At 37.8% G+C, this 25228-nt stretch overlaps 1 protein-coding gene across 3 annotated transcripts in view; it reads right to left on the bottom strand.

The window, feature by feature from the left end:
* GFRA3 (GDNF family receptor alpha 3) overlaps positions 1-25228 on the bottom strand; it is a 129534-nt gene that overhangs the window by 96593 nt on the left and 7713 nt on the right. The window contains exon 1 of one of the 3 annotated variants that reach the window (XM_053717019.1): positions 20108-20180. The exons of 1 other annotated variant lie outside the window; for it this stretch is intronic. In XM_053717019.1, coding sequence (XP_053572994.1) covers positions 20108-20180 — 73 coding nt within the window. Of the gene's footprint in view, positions 1-19991; positions 20181-25228 lie in introns of those variants that run through there. One more of the 3 variants, XM_053717021.1, reaches the window with a different exon arrangement.

Raw genomic sequence — 25228 nt, 5'->3', positions numbered from 1 at the left:
CTGATTCAAATTTTTCAGCCAATAGCAATGCAAGAGATGCCATCTTGAATCGTGTACCTTGCATTGAAGATTCAGTGTACGGTGGCGACCGTATGAAGAGGATGCTCCGCACCGGATGTCTTCAGGATGGACCCGCTTCGGGCCGCCGGGATCAAGATAGAAGATGCTGCCTAGATGAAGTCTTCTCATCACTTGGATGAGGACTTTGCCGCCGAGAAGAAGATTGAAGAGGCCGTCTGGATGAAGACTTCTCGCCGCCTGGATGAGGACTTCCCTGCCGGAATGAAGATTGTTCAAGCGGGACTTCAAAAACTGTAAGTGGATCATCTGGGGTTAGTGTTAGGTTTTTTTGGGTGGGTTTTATTTTAGATTAGGGTTTGGGCAGCAAAATTGCTAAATGCCCTTTTAAGGACAATGCCCATCCAAATGCCCTTTTCAGGGCAATGGGTAGCTTAGGTTTTTTTATTTGGGGGGTGATGGTTGGGTGGTGGGTTTTACTGTTGGGGGTCTTTGTATTTTTATTTTATAGGTAAAAGAGCTGATATATTTGGGGCAATGCCCCACAAAAGGTCCTTTTAAGGGCCATTGGTAGTTTATTAGACTAGCTGTAATTATTTTTTAATTTTTTATAATTTCGTTTGTTTGGTTTTTTTTGTTTTTACTTTGTAGTGTTAGGATTATTTTTTATGTGTAGTTTGGTTTATTTAATTGATAGTTAGTTTAATAATTATATTAGTTTAATTGTTAGTTTAAACTTAGTTTTTTAATTTGACAGGTAAATTTAAATTTAATTTAAGCTAGGGGAATTGTAATTTTAATATAAAGTTAGGGGGGCGTTAGGTTTATGAGTTACTAGTTTAAATTAGTTTATTGCGATGTGGGGGCTTTTGGTTTAGGGTATAATAGGATTATTATAGTGGTGGCGGTGTAGGGCTTAATAACTTTAGTAGAGTGGGGGCGATGTGGGCGGATGACAGATTAGGGGTTAATAATATTTAAATAGTGTTTGCGATGAGGGAGGGTGGCGGTTTAAGGGTTAATAGTATAGTGTAGTGGTGACGATGTCGGGGAGCGGTGGAATAGGGGTTAATAAATGTTATTACTGGCGGCGATGTCGGGAACGGCAGATTAGGGGTTAATAAATTTATGATAGTGTTTGCAATGCGGAAGGGCCTCGGTTTAGGGGTTAATAGGCAGTTTATGGGTGCTAGTGTACTTTTTAACACATTAGTTATGAGTTTTATGTTACAGCTTTGTAGCGTAAAACTCATAACTACTGACTTTAGATGGCGATACGGATTTTGTCGTTTTAGAGTGTAACGCTCGCTTTTTAGCCTCACCGCAAAACTCATAATACCAGCGCTATGTTTACGAGTGCGGTACTGATGTTGCGTTACAGGCTAAAAGGCTTGCGGTACACCTATACCGACAAGACTTGTAATGGCTGTGGTGCTGTTTTAACGTTGAAAATACCATATTTTCAGAGTTAAGAGCCGTAACGCACAACTCGTAATCTATCTGATTGTAACTCAAATTTTGCTATAACGTTACTTAAACATTTTGTGACCACTTTTAATATCTATGAGCAACATACCTATGTTTAACATCTTAAAGACATATGAACCGTTTGTCCATACAAACCCCTCAGAGCTATGGTTTGCCTATAGGTCTGCAGCTGTGATTCTATAAAAACTTGTTTTTCTACAGAAATTGTGCCAGAGGCATCTACTAAAGATATATTCTATTACAGCATACATATGTATTTATATGTGTATTTATGTCTGTAAATACATATATACACATATTAATACATACATTTGTACACACATAGACATATAAATATTTTTTTTCTAACACCTGAGTCCATATTTTTGTGCAATATTTTTTTTTTTATAATTTTTATTAGATGGTTTTAATATGAGTGTATGAGTTTAAGTGTTCTTTTTAATGTATTTATGTGTTTTGTGACACTTTGTTTTCGTGAAACAGTTAACCAGAGCTTTGAGGATACGGTATTCATTCTAGCGTAAATCGCGATTGCGCTTGAGTAACCGTGTTTACTTTCAACTCATAATACCAGTGGTAAACCAGACGAGCGCAAACACCCACGATAAACCCCTTATCGCTTGCAGGCAATCATCTGCGCTCCACTCGTAATCTGGCCCTCAGTCCTTAAAAGGGACAGTTTACTCAAAAATGTTCTCCCCTTTAATCTGTTCCCAATGATCCACTTTACCTGCTGGAGTGTATTAAATTGTTTACAAGTAGCTCCTTTACCCTTATATTGGCATTTGAAATAGTTGATTTAGCATGTGGTATCCCCACCTATTCTGAAAGTTTGTGGCCGCAGGTCCAAGCTATAGATAAGCTTTGTAAACACAGCCAGCAGAAGGGATTACACTCCCAGTGGGATATAGCAGATATAAGGTAATAAAATGTTGATTTTCCATTGTTTCCAAAAGAAATATTTTTCCAGACTCCAGTTAAACTTTAAAAAGAACTTTATTCATTTCTTACAGGGTCCATCATATCAACAACGTTTCAAACCTATGCCAGGTTCTTAATCATGTCAGAGACATGATTAAGAACCTGGCATAGGTTTGAAACGTTGTTGATATGATGGACCCTGTAAGAAATGAATAAAGGTCTTTTTAAAGTTTAACTGGAGGCTGGAAAAATATTTCTTTTGGATACATATTGGGGTCTGGCTAACCCTTTTCCTGTGCCCCAGAAGGAAAATAGGTGCTGTCTTTCACTATCACATTTATAAGATTTTCCATTGTTCTCTCCAAGTATTGGTGATTGTTTTATGGACAGATATAATATAGAAGAAGAGTGTATATGTACACAATGTGATAAAGTAATGAGATCTGATTATACCTACAAGCTCAACCTATTTTATTAGGTTGTGGCTTCAAAACACAAAATCAGAGCATTAATATACACAAATAAACCTTTAAAAGCTCATTTTCATACATTTTTACTCTGCAGTTGGTAAAAAAAGCAATTGTAAACACATTACGGGAAAACCTATTTTACAGTATACTATCCCTTTAAGGGGTTAATAGTAAAGCAGCTCATGTTACTCTAGAAGTTTTATGACATCAAGCTAGATAAACCTTTTTGTAGAGACCACAGTCTCCTTGTAGGGTTGTGACAGGAAGTAATTGACAGTGCAAAAATGAATTTAAAACAAAACAAAAAAACAAAAAACAAAAAAGGCAAAATCCATTAAAATGATGAATAATACATATTGCAATGATTTATATTAGGTATAAGCCACTGATTAGTGCTTTTGTTTTATTACAACAATAAAATAGACTGTTTCATAACCCTGATTGGATGTTTCCACATAGTTCCATAAATTAATTAGGTAAGAATTTGTTTTTTTCTTTTCCAGATGAAATGATATCCTTTAACCCCTTAACAACCAAGGACGTACGCCATACGGCCTCCAAAAAAAATACAGTTAATGACCGAGGACGTGTGGCGTACGTCCTTGGTCTGGAAAGCAGCTGGAAGCGATCCTGCTTGCTTCCAGCTGCTTTCCGGTTATTGCAGGATGCCTCGATATCAGGTGGGAGGCTGATCTCTACACTAAAGCTAAAATTAACCCTGCAAGCTCCCTACAAACTCCCTAATTAACCCCTTCACTGCTAGCCATAATACACGTGCAAGGCGCAGCAGCATTTAGCAGCCTTCTAATTACCAGAAAGCAACGCCACAGTCATATATGTCTGCTATTTCTGAACAAAGGGGATCCCAGAGAAGCATTTACAACCATTTGTGCCATAATTGCACAAGCTGTTTGTAAATGATTTCAGTGAGAAACCTAAAATTGTGAAAAATTGAACTTTTTTTTTTAATTTGATCGCATTTGGCGGTGAAATGGTGGCATGAAATATACCAAAATGGGCCTAGATCAATACTTTGGGATGTTTTCTAAAAAATATATATACATGTCAAGGGATATTCAGGTATTCCTGAAAGATATTAGTGTCCCAATGTAACTAGAGCTAATTTTGAAAAAAAGTGGTTTGGAAATAGCAAAGTGCTACTTGTATTTATTTCCCTATAACTTGGAAAAAAAGCAAAGAACATGTAAACATTGGGTATTTCTAAACTCAGGACAAAATTTAGAAACTATTTAGAATGGGTGTTTTTTGGTGGTTGTAGATGTGTAACAGATTTTGGGGGTCAAAGTTAGAAAAAGTATGTTTTTTTCCATTTTTTCCTCATATTTTATAAATGTTTTTATAGTAAATTATAAGATATGATGAAAATAATGATATCTTTAGAAAGTCCATTTAATGGCGAGAAAAACGGTATATAATATGTGTGGGTACAGTAAATGAGTAAGAGGAAAATTACAGCTAAACACAAACACTGCAGAAATGTAAAAATAGCCTTGGTCCCAAACGGACAGAAAATGGAAAAGTGCTGTGGTCATTAAGGGGTTAATAACTATGTACTACATTAATAGATAGTATAACAACAGAGAATGCTTTTATATTAATAAATACAAGCCTATGGGGCCAATTTATTAATGTGCGAGCGGACATGATACAATGTAGAGTATCATGTCCACCGCACATCGATGAATGCCTACAGCATACGATGCCTGCATTTATCATTACACAAGCAGTTCTTGTGAACTGCTTGTGCAATACCACCCTCTGTAGATTCACAGCCAATCGGCGGCTAGCAGGGGTGTCAATCAGCCCGATCGTATAGGATCGGGCGGATTGATTTCCGCGGCCTTAGAGACCGCTGCTTCATAACTTCTGTTTCCGGCGAGCCTGAAGGGCTTGATAATTCAGCCCCTATATCTCATTTACCTAAAGGAAATAATATATTCTTAACTTTAAAAGAGTGTAAGCTCTATAGTGAGCAAAGCCCTTTTATACTGTCTCAATCTGTATATCCATGTTGTATGTTTTTTAATTGTACACCTGTATAGCTCAGCGGAATTTGATGGCACATTAAAAATTTTAATAGTAATAATGTGTATAATACTTGTACTTTAAAGGGACGGGATAGCATGTGCACTGATAGCCATCTCAGATAGACAACGGCAATACAAATACAGTCTCTACAGTAAAAGCGGTCACTAAAATAATAAAAGCGTTTACGAGAAGCCTTTTTGCTAAAAGTATGTAGTGGGAAAAAAAAGCTTGTAATCAAAATTGAGATTTATTAAAATGTACTTTAGTGTTTACCATAATGTTCCTCTTCAAAAGGCACATCAGTTGTACTATCATTTTGTGGAAATTTGATACAGGTTGATTGTACACCTTCACTATGTGGGTGAAGATTTTTTTCCATAACCTTTATTTGCCACACAGTGATTGCTTAATAACTGCAGTAGTTAATTTATTTTGCCATACAATTTTGCCATTTATTTTGAGATAAACAAGGAGTATGCCTCTGGACTGCTTTGAGACATCAAAGCAGTTCAAAGCATCTTATATAACATTTTTTTTTTATGTAGGTATTTTGTGATGCAGTTTCAGACATATACAATGTGTATAAAATTACTTAATATAATATATTTTATAATACCTCTTTAACCCGTTAAGCGTGCAGTACAGCCATACGGATATTGACAGTAAAGTTGTGAAGACTGAGTGAGGGTTTTTATAATTTTATTGAAACATATCATTTCCAGGAAAATAAAACTCACTGAGCATATATTTTACAACATACATATATGGCATATCTAGTATCTGGTAGTGAGTCCACAAGGGTCACATAGCAGTGAGAGATTGTAGTCAGATTTGTTTTATTAATATTGTAGACTACAGTTAATCAGCATCACTAGGCACTTGGAAAGGAAGTTGAAATGTTGGACCACATTTGTGTGACTGTCAATCAGCACCGCTGTTCTGATTAGCTAGTAGGACAGAACAAAAGAGTCACCTGCTCCTTATGGTCAGCTAAGCTTCAAGTGCATTTCAAATCGTCAAGTTCCCATTTGTTTAAAATACCATATAGTACTCAAATAACCATAAACCTTAATCTCAAAGTGCACACAAAAAACAGGGTCAGGCTGGGCAGAGTAATGCGCACTGGCGTGGTTTGTTTCTATGAATGAGTTTACTGCAGCACACAGGCTGGTATAGAATCATACACAGGCAAAACATAACAACCGAACACTGTGCCCATAAAAATTACCCTAATTAAAAAAATAAATTAGCCCTAACAGCAGACATTATGTATAGTTTATTCTTGGCCATTGCTCAATAGTTTAAACAATTAAATTATTTCAATGGTGAAAATAGGCGGGTAAAATAAGAAAATCCAAAATATATACCTGTATATTATACGTGAAAAGTGTGAACTAGTGGAACTAGTGGATGGAGGGATAAAAACAACATGAGAAGATGACAAATGTAAGGAAGAAAACTAACCAAAGGAAGAAAACGGACCAAGAGTCATTGGAAGGGGGACGTGTCTGCATGTGCCTGGGCAACATCAAAATGTAACTCTGTACATAGAAAGGTGAGATATATATATATATATATATATATATATATATATATATATATATATACACACACACACATATACACACATATACACACACACACACATACACACACACACACACACATATACACACACACACACATATGGTAAGCCACAGGCACTCACCATTCAAGCACTGCTTGCCTTATCTTTTACAGTCTCTATTAAAAATTAACAAAAAGTTCTGTGAGGCTTTGAAAGTTATGCGTGCCAGCATTTTGTTCATTAATATACACCTGTCCACTAAATCACAATCTACACAATATGGCCATAATCATAGTAAGATGCTTTACCATGAGCCTCAATCACCTATAAGCAGTTTCCTATTACATGCCCTTTGATACTTTATTGTGACCATTTATTAGTAACCAGACCGTACTTTGCTGTTCTGATGCCTGTCTGATAAGCAGATAAATATATAACTATGTGGATCCCTTTGCTTCAGCCAGATACTGTTGTTATGTAGCCCCCTTTGTTACAACCATTAGTTTAATATGAGTAATTATTAAACTGACCAAGAGTCCTGTTTACCTAAGCCTTTCAGAATTGAGACATCATTCATAAAGTATAAAGTATAACCTATATAGTAGAGGAATTAACTTTAAAGGGTCATTAAAATATATTTTATAAGCATAGTATTGAGGTTATTTCCCTATTCCTCTAGTCATGGGTGTCGCCATGTTGAAATCTAGCTTTCACTGCATTCCAGTGCTGATGTGTTTGTAAATGGGCAGCAACTCTTGTTCAGATACCTGCAGTGTAACCTAGGTTTCAAAATGGCAGCACCCATAATTAGAGGGAAGTGCATCAAAAGTATTTAGTGTTTATAGTCACTTAAACAATTCTGCTTTGAGAATAGGCTGAAAATATATGGTACTGATTGCCTTTAGGAACTCCTATCTATAATCTACAATTTTCTAAAACCTAAAAGATAGTTTGGGACTAAAATAACATAGAAACATATATAAAGTGTCTGATGCCTCAGGGGACCACATGTCCAAGCCAATCAGCACTCAGGACTCAGGAGTGAGAGGCCAATGAGGGTAACAGCCGCTCATTTGCTGTAACCTACAGCTTATTTTTGAGAAAACCGAGTTAAATCCAGGAGCTGGCTGGAGGACAGTAAACATCATGAGATTTTTACATAAAATGTTTATATATGCATAATGAAACAACTTTTCAATATATTTTTATTATTTTACTTTAGATTCCTTGTGCATGCACGTATATATTTAATTTCTGAATTATCCATTGGCTCAGAATAATAAAGAAACTTTTATATAACTATCCTGGTTCATTGTTTCAATGAACAACTACCTTGGTTCCAGTAATAAAATCTCTGTGATGAATCTATAAATATATACACATGCATTGTCATTGCTGATGTCAGAGATTCCATTTCCTGTAGTAACATATTGTTATAGCTTAAGCTAAACTGTTTAATGCATCAGTAAGTACTGATGTTTAAAGTGATGTAAAGTGGTATTAATAATATATCAGCATTATGGAGAGATTTCTCCTTAGTGATTTATACTAAGATAATATCTATTACTATAACATGTAAAAAGATTACTCAGCCAGAAAAGCTTATATAACTTATAACATCAGTCTTATAACCAGAGTACAAGCTACAATAGTTACGCAGTTTGCGTTTTTCCTTTCAGGGGCATAACTAAATCTTAATTGGCCCCAGGGCAAAGGTTGCTACAAGCTCTCCTATTTCAATAATGACCGTTCTGGCTGTTTGAAATAAGCAGAAGTTGAGCCAGCAGCCACATAGGGCTCGATTCATCAAGCCCTTTTCCTTCCTATGACTGCAGGTTACACAAGAGAACCTGCAGTAACGATTTATAAAGCAGCGGTCATCAGACCGCTGCTTCTCTACCCTCTTCTCCACTTCTTAGGTGGAGAATTTCTTGTTCTACCGGGGAGATTGACAGCTGACACGTGTGATTGGCTTGCGTGGGCAGGGGACGGAATTGTACGCGAGCGCAAAATAGTGCTCGTGTGCAATATTAAATTCCGGCAGCAGATTGCTTGCCGACAATGGAGAGCTGAGCCAGACAGGGGCGAATATGTACACCCCTGTCCGCTATTAAATGATAAACCGAGCCCATAGGACAAACATGGTGACAAGTTTTTTTGTACAGCCACCCTGTGATGGCCATCTTGGAAACCCTGACCACAAATTTAAAGGCTAATCTATACATTTCAAAACACACACAGAGAAAAGATTGCATCTGTCTTTTCAAATTAAGAAGACATTCAGCTCTATAATTCTGATAAATTGCTCCAGTTATGAACCCTTGTACCCCCACTTCACCTCTATACTAGAGTCACCGACCTTCTGAAACAACTCACCACCGCCAGAACATTTTCACCGGTCCTGGGGAAAAAAAAAGCCTTTGTTCACCCCTTGGATTGGAAGCGGCTCAAACACTGCAGTGAGAGCCGTGACTTGCCTCCCTTCACCTGTTCGGGCCTCCGCTAGTCCCCTCTTCAGCTACTCATACATCGGCGGGTGACGACATCATCCTGATGCGTGATCCTCAGCGCGGTCTCTACGTGGTGACAGTGGGGGTAGTCTTACACTGGCTGCTGTTTAAGGGAAATCCCAGATGACGTGCTCACTCGTCCTCCTCAATACATTCTCTTCTTCTACAAAGTAAGGAGCACACCAACACCATGCGGGTAAAGTATAAAACGACTTTATTTTCTTCAAAGGTAAAATCCATACAGGAAAGGATCCACACAGCGAAAGTGAGGATGAAGAGAGGAGCTCACTCTTCAGCTGACTGCTCTGACCATTTAATAATGCCATAAGCAAGCATGAGTAGAACAGCTATAAAGATAAGGCAGAATATTAACTGGTTTTCCTACCTTGCGAACATGACATTTAAAGGGACAGTCTACTCCTAAATTGTTACTGTATAAAAAGATAGATAATCCCTTTATTACCCATTCCCCAGTTTTGCATGTTATATTAATACACTTTTTACCCTGTGACTGCCTTGTATCTAAGCCTCTGCAGACTGCCCCCTTATTTCAGTTTTTTTGACAGACTTGCATTTTAGCCAATCAGTGCTGACTCCACAGGAGTGAGCACAATGTTATCTATATGGCACACATGAACTAGCACTATATAGTTGTGAAGAACGGTTAAAATGAATCGACATAAGAAGCGGCCTTCAAGGGCTTAGAGATTAGCATATGTGCCTACATAAGTTTAGCTATCAACAAAAAATACCAAGAGAACCTGCACGCTGTATTTAACAAGCATCAGTTATCAGACTGCTGCTTCCCTAATGTTTTGCCACATCTAAAGTGGCAAAATTCAATCTCTGCGGTCTAGTCCGACTGGGTAGATTGACAGCTCCTGCCCACGCATGATTGGCTGCGCACGGGCAGGGGGCGGATTGCACTCAAGCGCAAAATAGCACTCGTGTGCAATGTGCTTTTGCAATCATGTGCAATGTGCTTTTGCAATCCTGCAATCAAAGTGGAGAAATTTGTGCAAAAATTCTCTTTTGACAATTTAGGTTTAATAATGTTCAACAACTTAAAATGTAATCATATCAAAAATGTCTGTTTCATTAATAGTAATAGGATGTTTAAATAATGTTATAGAAATTATATTTTGTAAAGTTTTTAGGTTTTCAATATGCAGCACCTAAACACAAAGAATATTTGAAAAGTACAAGAAAGATTAAAAAAGTAATGCCAAATATTTTTTCATTTAAGTTATTCTAAAACCTTAAAATGTAAGGTGATTAATAAAAAACAAGCAACCCTCATTAAAATGTACTCAGTCTAATATTACACTCTGGAAAGATCCTGAAAATGTAGGCTCCACATTGTTCACTAAAATAATTGAAATACGATTTCCACTAATAATGGGTGATATTATGCATTGACACCAATCATAGTTTATGCATAGTAGACATAAGCGTATTATGGCCTAGGGAAGCAGATTTGGGAGGGGCAGCACTTCTGCCCTATCCCCTCTCTAAAAGCCAGCACACAATACAGTGAGCGATACAGTGCAGGCTTTTACAGAGAAGACAAGGTACGTGCGCTGATTAAGGTCGCTCTTCACAGGCAGTGCTCCTTTAAACCGTTGCTTCATTTAGAGCCGCCGGCATTTTGCAGTGGAAGCGTTCTTGGTGAGAATATTGCCCGGGGATATGCTTACAAGGTGCTGCTGGAGGAGAAGACTTTGTGCCTCCCCTTGTCAGCTGTGATGGGTCTGCCAGCGCAGTGCTTATTCCAGGTCTTCGTAACTAACAGACTGGATGTGTCTGTGCACTGCTTAGATCAGCTTGTGATGTCTAATCATAAACTCTAATAGCTAGCTTTCTCTGCATTAATGAACCCACGGAGTAAATAGTATACGGACAATTAAAAAGTTTAATTACTTGAATGATGGTAATTACTATATGTTGTTGCATGTGAAGGGCAGTGATTGTTTCAAAGTGTATTCTTCTTTCCCTCCCTTCCTCTTCTCTCTCTTCTTTCCCTTTCTCCCTCCCTTCCACCCTCAACTCACTCCCTCCATCAACTCCCTCTCTTCTTTCTTTTCCTCCGTCTCTCCCTTCTTTCCCTCCCTCCCTTCTTCCTCTCAACTCCCTCCCTTGCTCCCTTCTTACCCTCCATTCTTTCCCTCCCCCTGTTCTCTTCTCTCTCTCTCCCTTCTTTCCTTTCCCTCCCTTTTCTCCCCTCTCCTTTTCTCTCCCTCCTCTCAGGGAGAAAATGGTATGAGATGCATGCAATTCAACCCACCTGTATGCAAGTGTTTTGCTAGCCCATTTTCTTTTGAATTGTTATGAAAAAAAAAAAACATTTTACACACTTGCCCAAAAAAATATTAAGGGGAAAAACAGGCATAAAACCTTTTGGAGGGTGTCAGGGGGGAAGCAGAATTTCGAGTGCCTAGGGCAGCACAAAACATAAATACGCCACTGAATTAGTAGAACCTAATTTACATATTTGAGGAAACTTTTCTTAGCTTTGTCACATTTATGGAATAAATAGAGAAGAGGAGATGGTTTAGAAAATATAGACACATTTCTATTTATCATTTGATGCATATAAAGCATTTGACTCTGTATCATATGATTACTAATAAAATAAATTGTCTTCAAATGGAACATTAATATTTCTTATAAAATATTTATATAAAAACCCATCTTGGTCTTGATGATATACTATGCTATACCTAAAAAGTTACATTAAGTAGAGGAACAAGGCATGTCTGTCCATTATCACCATAGTTGTGTAAAACAGCCATTAAACCATTAACCCTAGTTTTTAACAATACAATATTCAAGTGGGGTAATCTGAAATTAAAGTTACATTATATGCAGTTGAACTATTGTTATTTGTCCAAATTTCCTGCAAAAACTTTTCTAAAATCCTGGAATGAATTGATAGCTTTGGAGACTTCTCAGGTTATATGTTATTCTCAAGATCCAAATTATGTAGCTAAGAAGAGGAAATAAGCATTTAAAAACGAATCCATTCAAATAAATTATATGATATATATTGGGACAACATTTTCAATTGTCCCTAAAGACTGGTATGAAATTAACTATAAAAAGTAATAACTAATATACAGGAGGATCTGAAAAGATGTGAATCTTTACCTGTTAATTTGACACAATATTGTATTTAATACAATCTAACGGCTAGATTTGGAGTTTGGCGGTAGCCGTGAAAACCAGCGTTAGAGGCTCCTAACGCTGGTTTTAGGCTAACTCCGGTATTTGGAGTCACTCAAAAAAGGGTCTAACGCTCACTTTTCAGCCGCGACTTTTCCATACCGCAGATCCCCTTACGTCAATTGCGTATCCTATCTTTTCAATGGGATCTTTCTAACTCCGGTATTTAGAGTCGTTTCTGAAGTGAGCGTTAGATATCTAACGACAAAACTCCAGCCGCAGAAAAAAGTCAGTAGTTAAGAGCTTTCTGGGCTAACGCCGGTTTATAAAGCTCTTAACTACTGTGCTCTTAAGTACACTAACACCCATAAACTACCTATGTACCCCTAAACCGAGGTCCCCCCACATCGCCGCCACTCGATTAAATTTTTTTAACCCCTAATCTGCCGACCGCCACCTACGTTATACTTATGTACCCCTAATCTGCTGCCCCTAACACCGCCGACCCCTGTATTATATTTATTAACCCCTAATCTGCCCCCCACAACGTCGCCGCCAGCTACCTACAATAATTAACCCCTAATCTGCCGACCGCAAAGCGCCACCACCTACATTATAGCTATGTACCCCTAATCTGCTGCCCCTAACACCGCCGACCCCTATATTATATTTATTAACCCCTAATCTGCCCCCCTCAACGTCGCCTCCACCTGCCTCCACTTATTAACCCCTAATCTGCCGAGCGGACCGCACCGCTACTATAATAAAGTTATTAACCCCTAATCCGCCTCACTAACCCTATAATAAATAGTATTAACCCCTAATCTGCCCTCCCTAACATCGCCGACACCTAACTTCAATTATTAACCCCTAATCTGCCGACCGGAGCTCACCGCTATTCTAATAAATGTATTAACCCCTAAAGCTAAGTCTAACCCCAACACTAACACCCCCCTAAGTTAAATATAATTTTAATCTAACGAAATTAATTAACTCTTATTAAATAAATTATTCCTATTTAAAGCTAAATACCTGTAAAATAAATCCTAATATAGCTACAATATAAATTATAATTACATTGTAGCTATTTTAGGATTAATATTTATTTTACAGGCAACTTTGTAATTATTTTAACCAGGTACAATAGCTATTAAATAGTTAAGAACTATTTAATAGTTACCTAGTTCAAATAATTACAAAATTACCTGTAAAATAAATCCTAAGTTACAATTAAACCTAACACTATACTATCATTAAATGAATTAAATAAAATACCTACAATTATCTACAATTAAACCTAACACTACACTATCAATACATTAATTAAATACAATATCTACAAATAACTACAATGAAATAAACTAACTAAAGTACAAAAAAATAAAGAACTAAGTTACAAAAAATAAAAAAATATTTACAAACATAAGAAAAATATTACAACAATTTTAAACTAATTACACCTACTCTAAGCCCCCTAATAAAATAACAAAGACCCCCAAAATAAAAAATGCCCTACCCTATTCTAAATTACTAAAGTGCAAAGCTCTTTTACCTTACCAGCCCTGAACAGGGCCCTTTGCGGGGCATGCCCCAAGAAGTTCAGCTCTTTTGCCTGTAAAAAAAAAATACAATACCCCCCAACATTACAACCCACCACCCACATACCCCTAATCTAACCCAAAACCCCCTTAAATAAACCTAACACTAGGCCCCTGAAGATCATCCTACCTTGTCTTCACCTCACCAGGTATCACTGATCCGTCCTGACTCCAAAATCTTCATCCAACCCAAGCGGGGGCTGGCGATCCATCATCCGGTGGCTGAAGAGGCCCAGAAGAGGCTCCAAAGTCTTCATCCTATCCGGGAAGAAGAGGCGATCCGGACCGGCAACCATCTTGATCCAAGCGGCATCTTCTATCTTCATCCGATGACTACCGGCTCCATCCTGAAGACCTCCACCGCGGACCCATCTTCTTCCGGCGACGTCCAACTGAAGAATGACGGTTCCTTTAAGGGACGTCATCCAAGATGGTGTCCCTCGTATTCCGATTGGCTGATAGGATTCTATCAGCCAACCGGAATTAAGGTAGGAATATTCTGATTGGCTGATGGAATCAGCCAATCAGAATCAAGTTCAATCCGATTGGCTGATCCAATCAGATTGAGCTCGCATTCTATTGGCTGTTCCGATCAGCCAATAGAATGCAAGCTCAATCTGATTGGATGATTGGATCAGCCAATTGGATTGAACTTGATTCTGATTGGCTGATTCCATCAGCCAATCAGAATATTCCTACCTTAATTCCGATTGGCTGATAGAATCCTATCAGCCAATCGGAATTCGAGGGACGCCATCTTGGATGACGTCCCTTAAAGGAACCGTCATTCTTCAGTTGGACGTCGCCGGAAGAAGATGGGTCCGCGGTGGAGGTCTTCAGGATGGAGCCGGTCGTCATCGGATGAAGATAGAAGATGCCGCTTGGATCAAGATGGTTGCCGGTCCGGATCGCCTCTTCTTCCCGGATAGGATGAAGACTTTGGAGCCTCTTCTGGACCTCTTCAGCCACCGGATGATGGATCGCCAGCCACCGCTTGGGTTGGATGAAGATTTTGGAGCCAGGACGTATCGGTGATACCTGGTGAGGTGAAGACAAGGTAGGATGATCTTCAGGGGCTTAGTGTTAGGTTTAATTAAGGGGGGTTTGGGTTAGATTAGGGGTATGTGGGTGGTGGGTTGTAATGTTGGGGGGGGGTATTGTATGTTTTTTTTTACAGGCAAAAGAGCTGAACTTCTTGGGGCATGCCCCGCAAAGGGCCCTGTTCAGGGCTGGTAAGGTAAAAGAGCTTTGAACTTTAGTCATTTAGAACAGGGTAGGGCATTTTTTATTTTGGGGGTCTTTGTTATTTTATTAGGGGGCTTAGAGTAGGTGTAATTAGTTTAAAATTGTTGTAATATTTTTCTTATGTTTGTAAATATTTTTTTATTTTTTGTAACTTTTTTCTTTTTTATTTTTTGTACTTTAGTTAGTTTATTTCATTGTAGTTATTTGTAGGTATTTTATTTAATTAATTTATTGATAGTGTAGTGTTAGGTTTAATTGTAGGTAATTGTAGGTATTTTATTTAATTAATTTAATGATAGCATAGTGTTAGGTTTAATTGTAACTTAGGTTAGGATTTATTTTACAGGTAATTTTGTAATTATTTGAACTAGGTAACTATTAAATAGTTCTTAACTATTTAATAGCTATTGTACCTGGTTAAAATAATTACGAAGTTGCCTGTAAAATAAATATTAATCCTAAAATAGCTACAATGTAATTATAATTTATATTGTAGCTATATTAGGATTTATTTTACAGGTAAGTATTTAGCTTTAAATAGGAATAATGTATTTAATAAGAGTTAATTAATTTCGTTAGATTAAAATTATATTTAACTTAGGGGGGTGTTAGTGTTAGGGTTAGACTTAGCTTTAGGGGTTAATACATTTATTAGAATAGCGGTGAGCTCCGGTCGGCAGATTAGGGGTTAATAATTGAAGTTAGGTGTCGGCGATGTTAGGGAGGGCAGATTAGGGGTTAATACTATTTATTATAGGGTTAGTGAGGCGGATTAGGGGTTAATAAGTGTAGGCAGGTGGGGGCGACATTGTGGGCGGCAGATTAGGGGTTAATAAATATAATATAGGGGTCGGCGGTGTTAGGGGCAGCAGATTAGGGGTACATAAGGATAATGTAAGTAGCGGCAGATTAGGGGTTAAAAATAATATGCAGGGGTCAGCGATAGCGGGGGCGGCAGATTAGGGGTTAATAAGTGTAAGGCTAGGGGTGTTTAGACTCGGGGTACATGTTAGGTGCAGACGTAGGAAGTGTTTCCCCATAGCAAACAATGGGGCTGCGTTAGGAGCTGAACGCGGCTTTTTTGCAGGTGTTAGTTTTTTTTTCAGCTCAAACAGCCCCATTGTTTCCTATGGGGGAATCGCGCACGAACACGTTTTTGAGGCTGGTCGCGTCCGTAAGCAACTCTGGTATCGAGAGTTGAAGCTGCGTTAAATATGCTCTACGCTCCTTTTTTGGAGCCTAACGCAGCCTTTATGTGGACTCTCAATACCAGAGTTATTTTTATGGTGCGGCCAGAAAAAAGTCAGCGTTAGCTTTGCGGGTCGTTACCGACAAAACTCTAAATCTAGCCGTAAGTAAAAGATATAAAACAATTAAATAAAAAGGGTTTAAAAGATTATCGTTGCTAAAGAAAACCTTCACATTACCAAATGTATAATTTTAGAATTGGTTTATATTAGGTAAAAAGTTAAAGGATTCCAAAACTTAAGTTTTTTGTCCATAACCTGACCATCAATTTCAAATCACTAACGTGTATATTTCATCACTTACCTACTTTTACAGTCCAACGATCTTTCTGAACACTATAAAATTAAAATGTATTTTTCTAAGATGACATCATTACAGCCAACCCTCTAATATGGGCCGTGCACACCAAACTTCAATTTCCAATCGTATTGCAATTTTGTGCATATCATTAAGTGACAATGTCGTCACCCGGCGCATGCGCATTACGATCCGTTGACCCGCGCATGTGCATATCCATGATACCACACTTACCCATACAGTGGTATTGTAAATAAGCATATGCTCTGCTCTTACAAACTCTATTCATCAAATTCAGCATAAAGTGAAATAAAATTAATATGTGTTTTATTCATAAGTTTGTCCGTTTTTATACACATAAAGAATTAATGCTCGTTATTGTTAGGGAGATTCTCGCAGCAATCCTCACTTACCTGCTCTATTCAGTGTATTGAGCATACAGTTAAATAAAATTAATATGGGTTTCATTGATAATTTTGTCCGTTTTTCTATACATATAGAATTAATGCTCGTTATTACTAGGGAGATTCTCGCAGCGATCCACACTTACCTGCTCTATTCAGCAGCTCTGTCTGATATCAACACAGCAGGTCTGCTGGTTTGCTGTGAGTTACGTCAAGAATGACGTGGACGGTATATCGCGCATGCGCATATCATCAAACCGACGCCATTTTCATAACCTGGGTTATCGTTCAGAATTGGATAATGGTAATGAATCCCCGTCGGTGGGTTTGGAAAACCTTGTATTTTCGCAATCGGATTGCTAAGAAAGGGTAAATATTATAAACGCAATGCAAATTACAAAAATATAGAAAATATATTGATATTTCAATTTAAGATGACTTTTTTTCTGGGTTTAGTGTCCCTTTAAGTTTCAGATATAAAAAAGATAAATATAATAAGTGATGGCAGAAAATCTTATTAAATATCAACTTCTCAGTTTCTACTTTCCTCTCTATTTTTAGTAATTTTAACTTTACATCAAGTCATATTTCTGAACCAATTAAAGAGTGGAAAGAAATGGGGCACATTTTTATGAAATTATAGACTTCAATAAACTTAAATGAGCATTCCGCTTACTAAACACTTTTGTTGTGCATTTACAAAGTAGACTTTACAGTAATTAAGAACTAAATCCCACAGAGCAAACTGGGAAAGACAAACATTCAGAAAGTGCAGATTTTACCCAAGCAAAAAATCCTATCACTTTAATTTACTCATGGGTATATACTAGTATTTGATTAAAGGGACAGTGTACTGTAAAATTGTTATCCTCTTAATGTGTTTTCCAATGACTTGTTATACCACCAGCAGAGTATAAAATGTATGAAGAATTGTTTATTTAAGTCTATTTTGTTTATGAAATAGCTTCTGCTAATTGAAACCACAACCCAATGAAATGTGCTGAGATTGTAGGGAAAGCAGACCTCGTTAGCTTATCTGTCTAATTATTTACACAAAGTCCTTCTTATCTTATATCTCAGTGTTTACATAAAAACCAATACAGAGTGAGAACAATGGGAAATTAACATTTTAGTATCCTTCTGTCATATCTCTCACTGGGAGCATGATTTATCTGTGAAAGGCACATGTTGAGCTCAGGCTCACACTAAACAAAAACATACGTCTGGGGTTTTGCCCTTTCTCTCATTTAGAGAGGGATTGCCTGGTATTTCAGGACTGGGCTGCACTGTTTAGTTAGGACCAGACTGATATACTACAGGAAAGTTCTTCTCTGGGAAAGGCACATGTTGAGAAAAAGAGGCTGCTTCTAGGGTGGTAACTAGCCATATAATAAGCTATTACACTATTGTTCATTCCCAGGTTCAGCGCTTCTCTCTTTTTGTATATGCAAATTATGACCCTGAGTGATGTCTCCCTAAGGGTGATGCAGGAAACCAGACATGGACCTGTTGCTTAGTGTGTCTAGAGGGATATGGCTGAACCTCACTGATGAGGCCCACACTAGGCTGAGACATACGCCTGGGGTTTTGCCATTTCTCTTGTTCAGAGAGGAATTGCCTGATATTTCGGAACTGAACTGTACTGTAGTCAGGACCAGAATGATTTACTACAGGAAAGGTATTCTCCGTTCTTCTCATGTTGAGCAAAAAGAGGCTGTTCCTACAGTGGTAACTAGCCATAGATCAAGCTATTATGCTATTGTTAGTTCCCAGGTTCAGCGCTTCTCTCTTCTTGTATATGATTTTATGTAAATCTTCTAGTTTTTCTATAAGCAATACTTCAGTTACTAAAATGTTTCATATAGGTGGGGATACAAAAGGCAAAATCAGCTGTTTCAAATGACAAAATAAAGGTAAACGAACTGGTTGTAAACAATTTAATAGACTCCAGATTATTGTGAACTAATTAACCCCTTATCGCCATTTGGACATTCCATGCTGCCTTAACAGCACTGGACTGTAACCCTGCTAGGATGGCATGGAATGTCCTAACCAATCTCGCGTCCCAACCTTGAAATCAAATTATCACATTGATGATCGCGTAATTTTATTTTTAAAGCAAGTGTTTACATCAGAACTTCATTCTGATGTTAAACACTTCGCCCTGGCATGTAGGAGTTAAAGGACAGAAAAAAACTATAGTACACTGTCCATTTATGTCCATGAGTTATTTTTTATTCAGCATTTTAAAAGGATTTTACCTTTTATTTCATTTTTATTTTGTAATGTCATATGTGCAGTTTTCATTATTTTTTGTCACAGACCCACACGGAAGGCAAATGAATAGCTTTTCATTTGAAATGTTGCTAGGAGACACCATAACATAGCTAAAGTCACTTTATTGCCCATGCTAAGCAGATGACTTTTTTTAAAAAAAAATCATGTGACAGTAGAACTTAAGAAGTGTATGCTTGCTTATCTCACTAAAGAAGTGGCTAAACTGAGAATGTGAAAGTGTTAATTTTGAAAGAAAACAAGTAAATTGTTTGCCGTTTTTAAAAAAATACAATCTATTTCTTTTAAGATTTACTTTGAATCAATATATTCAACTGCACCACTTTTAATGGAATCCCACATGCTTCTATTTTATCAATCTGATTTTATTACAAGACCAGAGACTCCTATTTTTGCATTAGTCTTTCTTTACTACTCAATGCAGCCTTTTAAAGTACAATAACATTAAGATAAATAACATAAAACATAATAAGAAGCTAACAGAAGCTTTTTATAATGAGAGAAAAAACAGCCAATCAGCACAGAGAACAGGTTATAAATAAAGTACACAGTAAACACTCTTCCTCTTTCTTTTGCTGCTCAAAACAGATAAGTTGTGTTTATATACATGTTCATTGACCTTGTATATTTTGCTTATTTACATACATACTTATTTTTAAAATTTTGTAGCCTTAAATAAAGTGACATTGTAAAACCCTTTTTCTGAACGTTTTACCTACCATTTACTATCTCTTCACAATGTCGTTTTTCATTTCATTTTTTCTATGTCTCTCTCTACAAATAGGCTAATTTGGCATTGCGCTTTTCTAGTCACATAGTCCGGTTTTTATTTTACCTATCCCCTTGTGTTTGTGTGACTTTTTGTCTCCTCTCCCTTCCTGCTCCTGTCTCGGCAGCTCCGACGCCATTTTGTGGGCCGTTCCTCTCCCTCCCGCCCGCCCATCCATGCTGACGTGTTATTTACCTCAGTCAGCCTGACACAGCTGCCTTGGTGGTCGAGTTGTAACATTGTTTAGCCGTTACACTCGACATTTTCTACACTCAACAATAAATTCCCCCTTTTACAGGCTTGTATTGCCATCTACTGGCTTTCATTATATACATCTTTACCAACTTTTATTTACTTCAGGGAATTGCTCAATTTTGAAATAACTTTTTACCTCATAATAATTTAAGTTTAAGCCAATATTGTTACTGATCATAATACTTTTTTCTGAAAAAATATTTATACTGAAAAAATATTTATATTCTATTCATCTATAATAATTTATATATATTTTATTAAGGGAGCTAATTTAATTATTTTTTACTTACTTTTATTTTGCTTCAGACATATTTAATCCCAAAAAATATAATGTCTGAATTGCAAGCAGACTCACCTCCCTTAACATTACAAACTGTACAAAAGATGATAGACTCTTCCATGAATAGTTTGTTTGATAAAATGTCCTCATTGATGGGAGGAAAACAGAAAAAGATTTCTTTAAAAAGAAAAAACCCATCAATTGCCTATAAAGCAAGCAAAAAACTTATTGAAAAATCTCGACAGCTTTTAGCTGACCCTATTGTTCCTCACAGCAAAGGAAGGAAAACCGCTGTTAATAGAACCCTGCACCCTGAGGGTAACCAAACGGGGGATACTTACATATGCAAAAAATTAAAATATAATAATAAAGAAGTTTCAGATAATCCATCTTCAGAATCAGAAAATTCAGATGGTGATGAATACACAGATATAAATTCTGATAATTTTAATGATTCGGATAACTCCGACGGCCCCCCAGCGGCCAAGAAACAGAAAAAGAAACTTAAAAAATTTTATGATGTTAGTGAGGACGAGGAAGATTTTGTTGATTGCCTGGGTAACCCCAGATTCAAACCAGATGAATTACACCATCCCCGGTCAGCCGAGTGGTGTCCCCCTATAGACTTAGCCAAATTTATTGATTATCAATTACGTAAGCCCCTGAAGAAACAAACCCGTAACAAGATGAAGGCCGAATGCCCTCGCCCCCTCTTACCTAAAAATGCATCTATCACCCCAGAAGTTCACCCCAAGATTTTAAAATTTATCGGCTCCCCTGGATATAAATTGAAAAAAGGGGTGGACAGATCCTGGAAAATTTGCCAGGACAAACTTCTGGACTCTGTTGGCCCTCTGACTAAATTATTTGAACTGTCCGAACAAGGAATAGCTGAGAATTGTCCTTTGGATCCTTTCGTAGTCAGGGAATGGGTCCAAAGACTGCTTTGCTTTATCGGAAATACCAATTGTGCCATGTCTGGGGAAAGACGTCGTAATATCCTAAGAAAAATAGACCCCAAAATTTCGGATTTTTCCTCAAGCAATATTGCTTCCGACAAAAATGGTCTTTTATTCGGTGATTTATACCTTAAAGATCTTAACCAATACGTAAACACTTTTTCCAATTTGAATAAAGTAAAAACATCAGTGAAGAAAATTTTCTACCCCCAAAATTTCTCCGACAGGGCCGGGAGAGGCAGAGGCCGCTTTCCCGGCCGTCAATCCTATTTATCAAGGTCTCACTACTTTCCCCATCAAAACCAATTCCACCAACAATACCAGTCTCAATACCAAAGAGGTTACTCAGAGCCATCTACCTCCTCTTTTTTCCCGTCAAGAGGTCGCCCTTGGACCCAGAGAGGTTTCAGGACCAGAGCCAGAGCTAGACAAGCTCCTGGTAAGTTCTTTATCTCCTCCTCTTCCTTTTTTCCCAGAAAAAATTGGTGGCAGACTCACCCTGTTTGCCCAAAATTGGGCTTCAATTACTTCAGATCCTTGGGTCTTACAAACAGTTTCAGGCATTCTTATAGAATTTATATCTCCCCCAATCCAAGGCTCTCTTCCTCATCCCATTCACTTTTCTCGAGAAGACGCTCTTTTGGTCAAAATGGAAATCTCAACCCTTTTTTTTCCAAAAAAGCGATTCTTCCAGTTTTCCAACCCCAAGACTTTTACCTGAGCAATTTGTTTCTAGTGAAAAAGAAAAACAATCAGTTCAGGCCAGTCATAAATCTGAAGACTCTAAATACTTACGTTGTATACCACCATTTCAAAATGGAAGGAATACACTTACTAAGAGAGTGTTTAAGAGAAAACGACTGGTTGGTTCGCCTGGACCTCACAGACGCCTACCTAACTGTTCCAATTGCTCAAGAACATTGGAAATATCTGACATTCCGCTGGGAAGACCAATTTTGGAACTTTACTTGTCTTCCTTTCGGCCTGTCCTCCGCCCCTTGGATTTTCACCAAGTTACTCAAACCTGTAGTGGCCTGGTTGAGACTCCGAGGTATTCGTCTAATAATTTACTTAGACGACATTTTATTGATGGACCAAGACTTTCATTCCCTTCAGAATCATTTAACCTCTACAATTTCCTTACTAGAATCCTTAGGCTTCATAGTGAACAAACAGAAGTCGGTTCTTTACCCTACAAAATCCTTAATTTTCTTAGGATTTCAGATCGACACTATACTTTCCTCTCTCAGTCTTCCATTAGACAAAGTGAAGAACATCAAAAAAGAAATTTCAAGAACCCTATCAAAAGATTCAGTCCCCATCAGAACTATAGCCAGAATAGTAGGTTTACTATCATCCTCTATTCAGGCTGTTTTTCCTGCCCCCTTACACTACCGAGAACTTCAAAGATTGAAAATTCTTCATTTGAGGAAAGGGTTTTCCTATTCTCATTTGATTCCTTTGTCTACAGAAGCCAAAGAAGAACTTTCTTGGTGGCTTTCTCATTTGGAAGCCTGGAATGGACGAGCCATTTTTGGCAGAACTCCAGATTTTGTAATAGAATCAGACGCCAGTCTTTCAGGCTGGGGTGCGTGTTGTGGTCCTTCCATCACGGGTGGCAAATGGACATTGGAGGAGAAACGTTTCCATATCAATTGTTTGGAATTATTGGCTGGCTCGTTTGCAGTCAAAAGTTTTGCCAAATTTTCTTCTCCAGTTTCTATTCTCCTACGGATGGACAATATTTCAGCGGTGCAGTATCTCAATCGTTTGGGAGGCACCAAATCGAGAGATTTGTCCAACATAACCAAAGAGTTCATTCATCTTTGTTTAGACAGGAATATTTCCATCAGAGCGGAATATATTCCAGGACAATCGAACACAGCTGCAGACTGGGGATCTCGTTATTTAACAGATTCCAGCGATTGGAGATTAGACAGGAAAGTTTTTCTATCCCTTCAATCTCTCAGAGGTCCCTTTTGCTTGGACCTTTTTGCGTCCAGGACCAATTTCCAGATTTCTCCATATTTCAGCTGGCGCCCGGATCCAGAAGCTGCGGCCATAGATGCTTTCCTTCATCTATGGCCTCCCCAGAAAGCTTATGCTTTTCCTCCCTTTTCAATGATCCCGAGGACAATTTCAATGGTTCGCAGGGATCTCCTTTGCCTGACAATAGTGACTCCATTTTGGCCAACCCAATCATGGTACCCCTCCCTTCTGGAGATGACCATCAATCTTCCAATTCTTTTTCCCCCGCTTCCTCACCTGTTAGTCAACCCAGAGGGCAATTATCACAGTCTAATTCTCCAAGGGTCTCTTCTCCTGATAGCTTGGACAATATCAGGGGACCCTGGTCTCTCCGAGGACTTTCGGAGGGAGCTAAGTCCCTCATTCAAGATTCCTGGGCCCCAGGTACCCGCAAATGTTATTTTGCCGCATGGTCAAAGTGGTCTGGCTGGTGCCTGCGCAGGGACTTGGATCCCGTTTCTTCTGATTTAAATGACATTATTAATTACCTTTCACACCTTTTCGAATCAGGTCTGGCTTACAGAACCATTAATGTTCATAGGTCAGCCATTTCGGCTAGACATAATTTAATTAATAACCTCCCTGTCGGCAAACATCCCTTAGTTTGTAGAATTCTTAAAGCCATTAGATTAAAACGTCCTCCTGTTCCCAAACACCAATTTTTCTGGGATGTAGACCTAATTTTCTCCCTTTTCAAATCTTGGCCTGAAAATAATTCATTATCTCTCAAACAACTTTCTGCTAAACTTGCTACTCTTCTTTGTCTAATTTCTTTCAGAAGGGTATCCGATGTGAAAGCTTTAGATTGGAATTCTAAACGTTTCTCTCCTGAAGGAGTTACTTTCTATCTTTCTCGAAGAACTAAAACTCTGTCTTCATCTATTTTCTACCCTTATCTTCCTTCTGAACCTTCTCTATGTGTGGTTGAATGCCTAAAATCATATGAATCTAGAACATTATCTTTTAGGAAACCTGACCTTAGCCAACTTTTAATCTCTTTTGTTCCTCCTCACGCTCCCATCACTTCTACTTCTATTGCCAGGTGGGTTAAATGGGTCATGAAAGAGGCCGGTATTAACATTTCTTTTACTGCTCATTCTGTCAGAGGCTCTGCGGCTTCAAAAGCCTTTTTAAAAGCGGCTCCTCTTCAACAAATTTTACTTGCAGCAGACTGGTCTTCTGATTCTATTTTTAAACAATTTTATTTCAGACCCATTCAACATGCCTCTCTTAATTTATTTTCTTAATTTATTTTCTTAATATGCTTTAAACTTGCAAAAATAGGAGTCTCTGGTCTTGTAATAAAATTCCGATTATCCTAATATCTTGAAGGTATAATCTAGATTTTATTAAAGACACAGAGACGAGTATTTTCCCTCCTCAGAAATAATTATGTTTTTTCTCCCACCCTATTTTATTACGATATGTTATTAATATTTTTTGTCTTTAACAGTATCCATGTAATTTCAATCCATGTTCACCGTATGGATCATTCCCTACAACTCGGAAGTGTCATCCTTCAACAACTGAATTCTGGACATCCTTTTGGTCTTCGATCAAGTTCTACTGTTCACGGAACTCATTTCATCAATTCTACAGGAAAATGACTTTTGTTATACTTTGTTGTTTTGGACTTTTTGGTTTCTTCATGATGCTTAATATTCT

This window comes from Bombina bombina, chromosome 6, assembly GCF_027579735.1.
Source record: "Bombina bombina isolate aBomBom1 chromosome 6, aBomBom1.pri, whole genome shotgun sequence".
Taxonomy (NCBI): domain Eukaryota; kingdom Metazoa; phylum Chordata; class Amphibia; order Anura; family Bombinatoridae; genus Bombina; species Bombina bombina.
The sequence above is the reverse complement of the archived record's forward strand: the minus strand, read 5'-3'. Positions and strand labels throughout refer to the sequence as shown.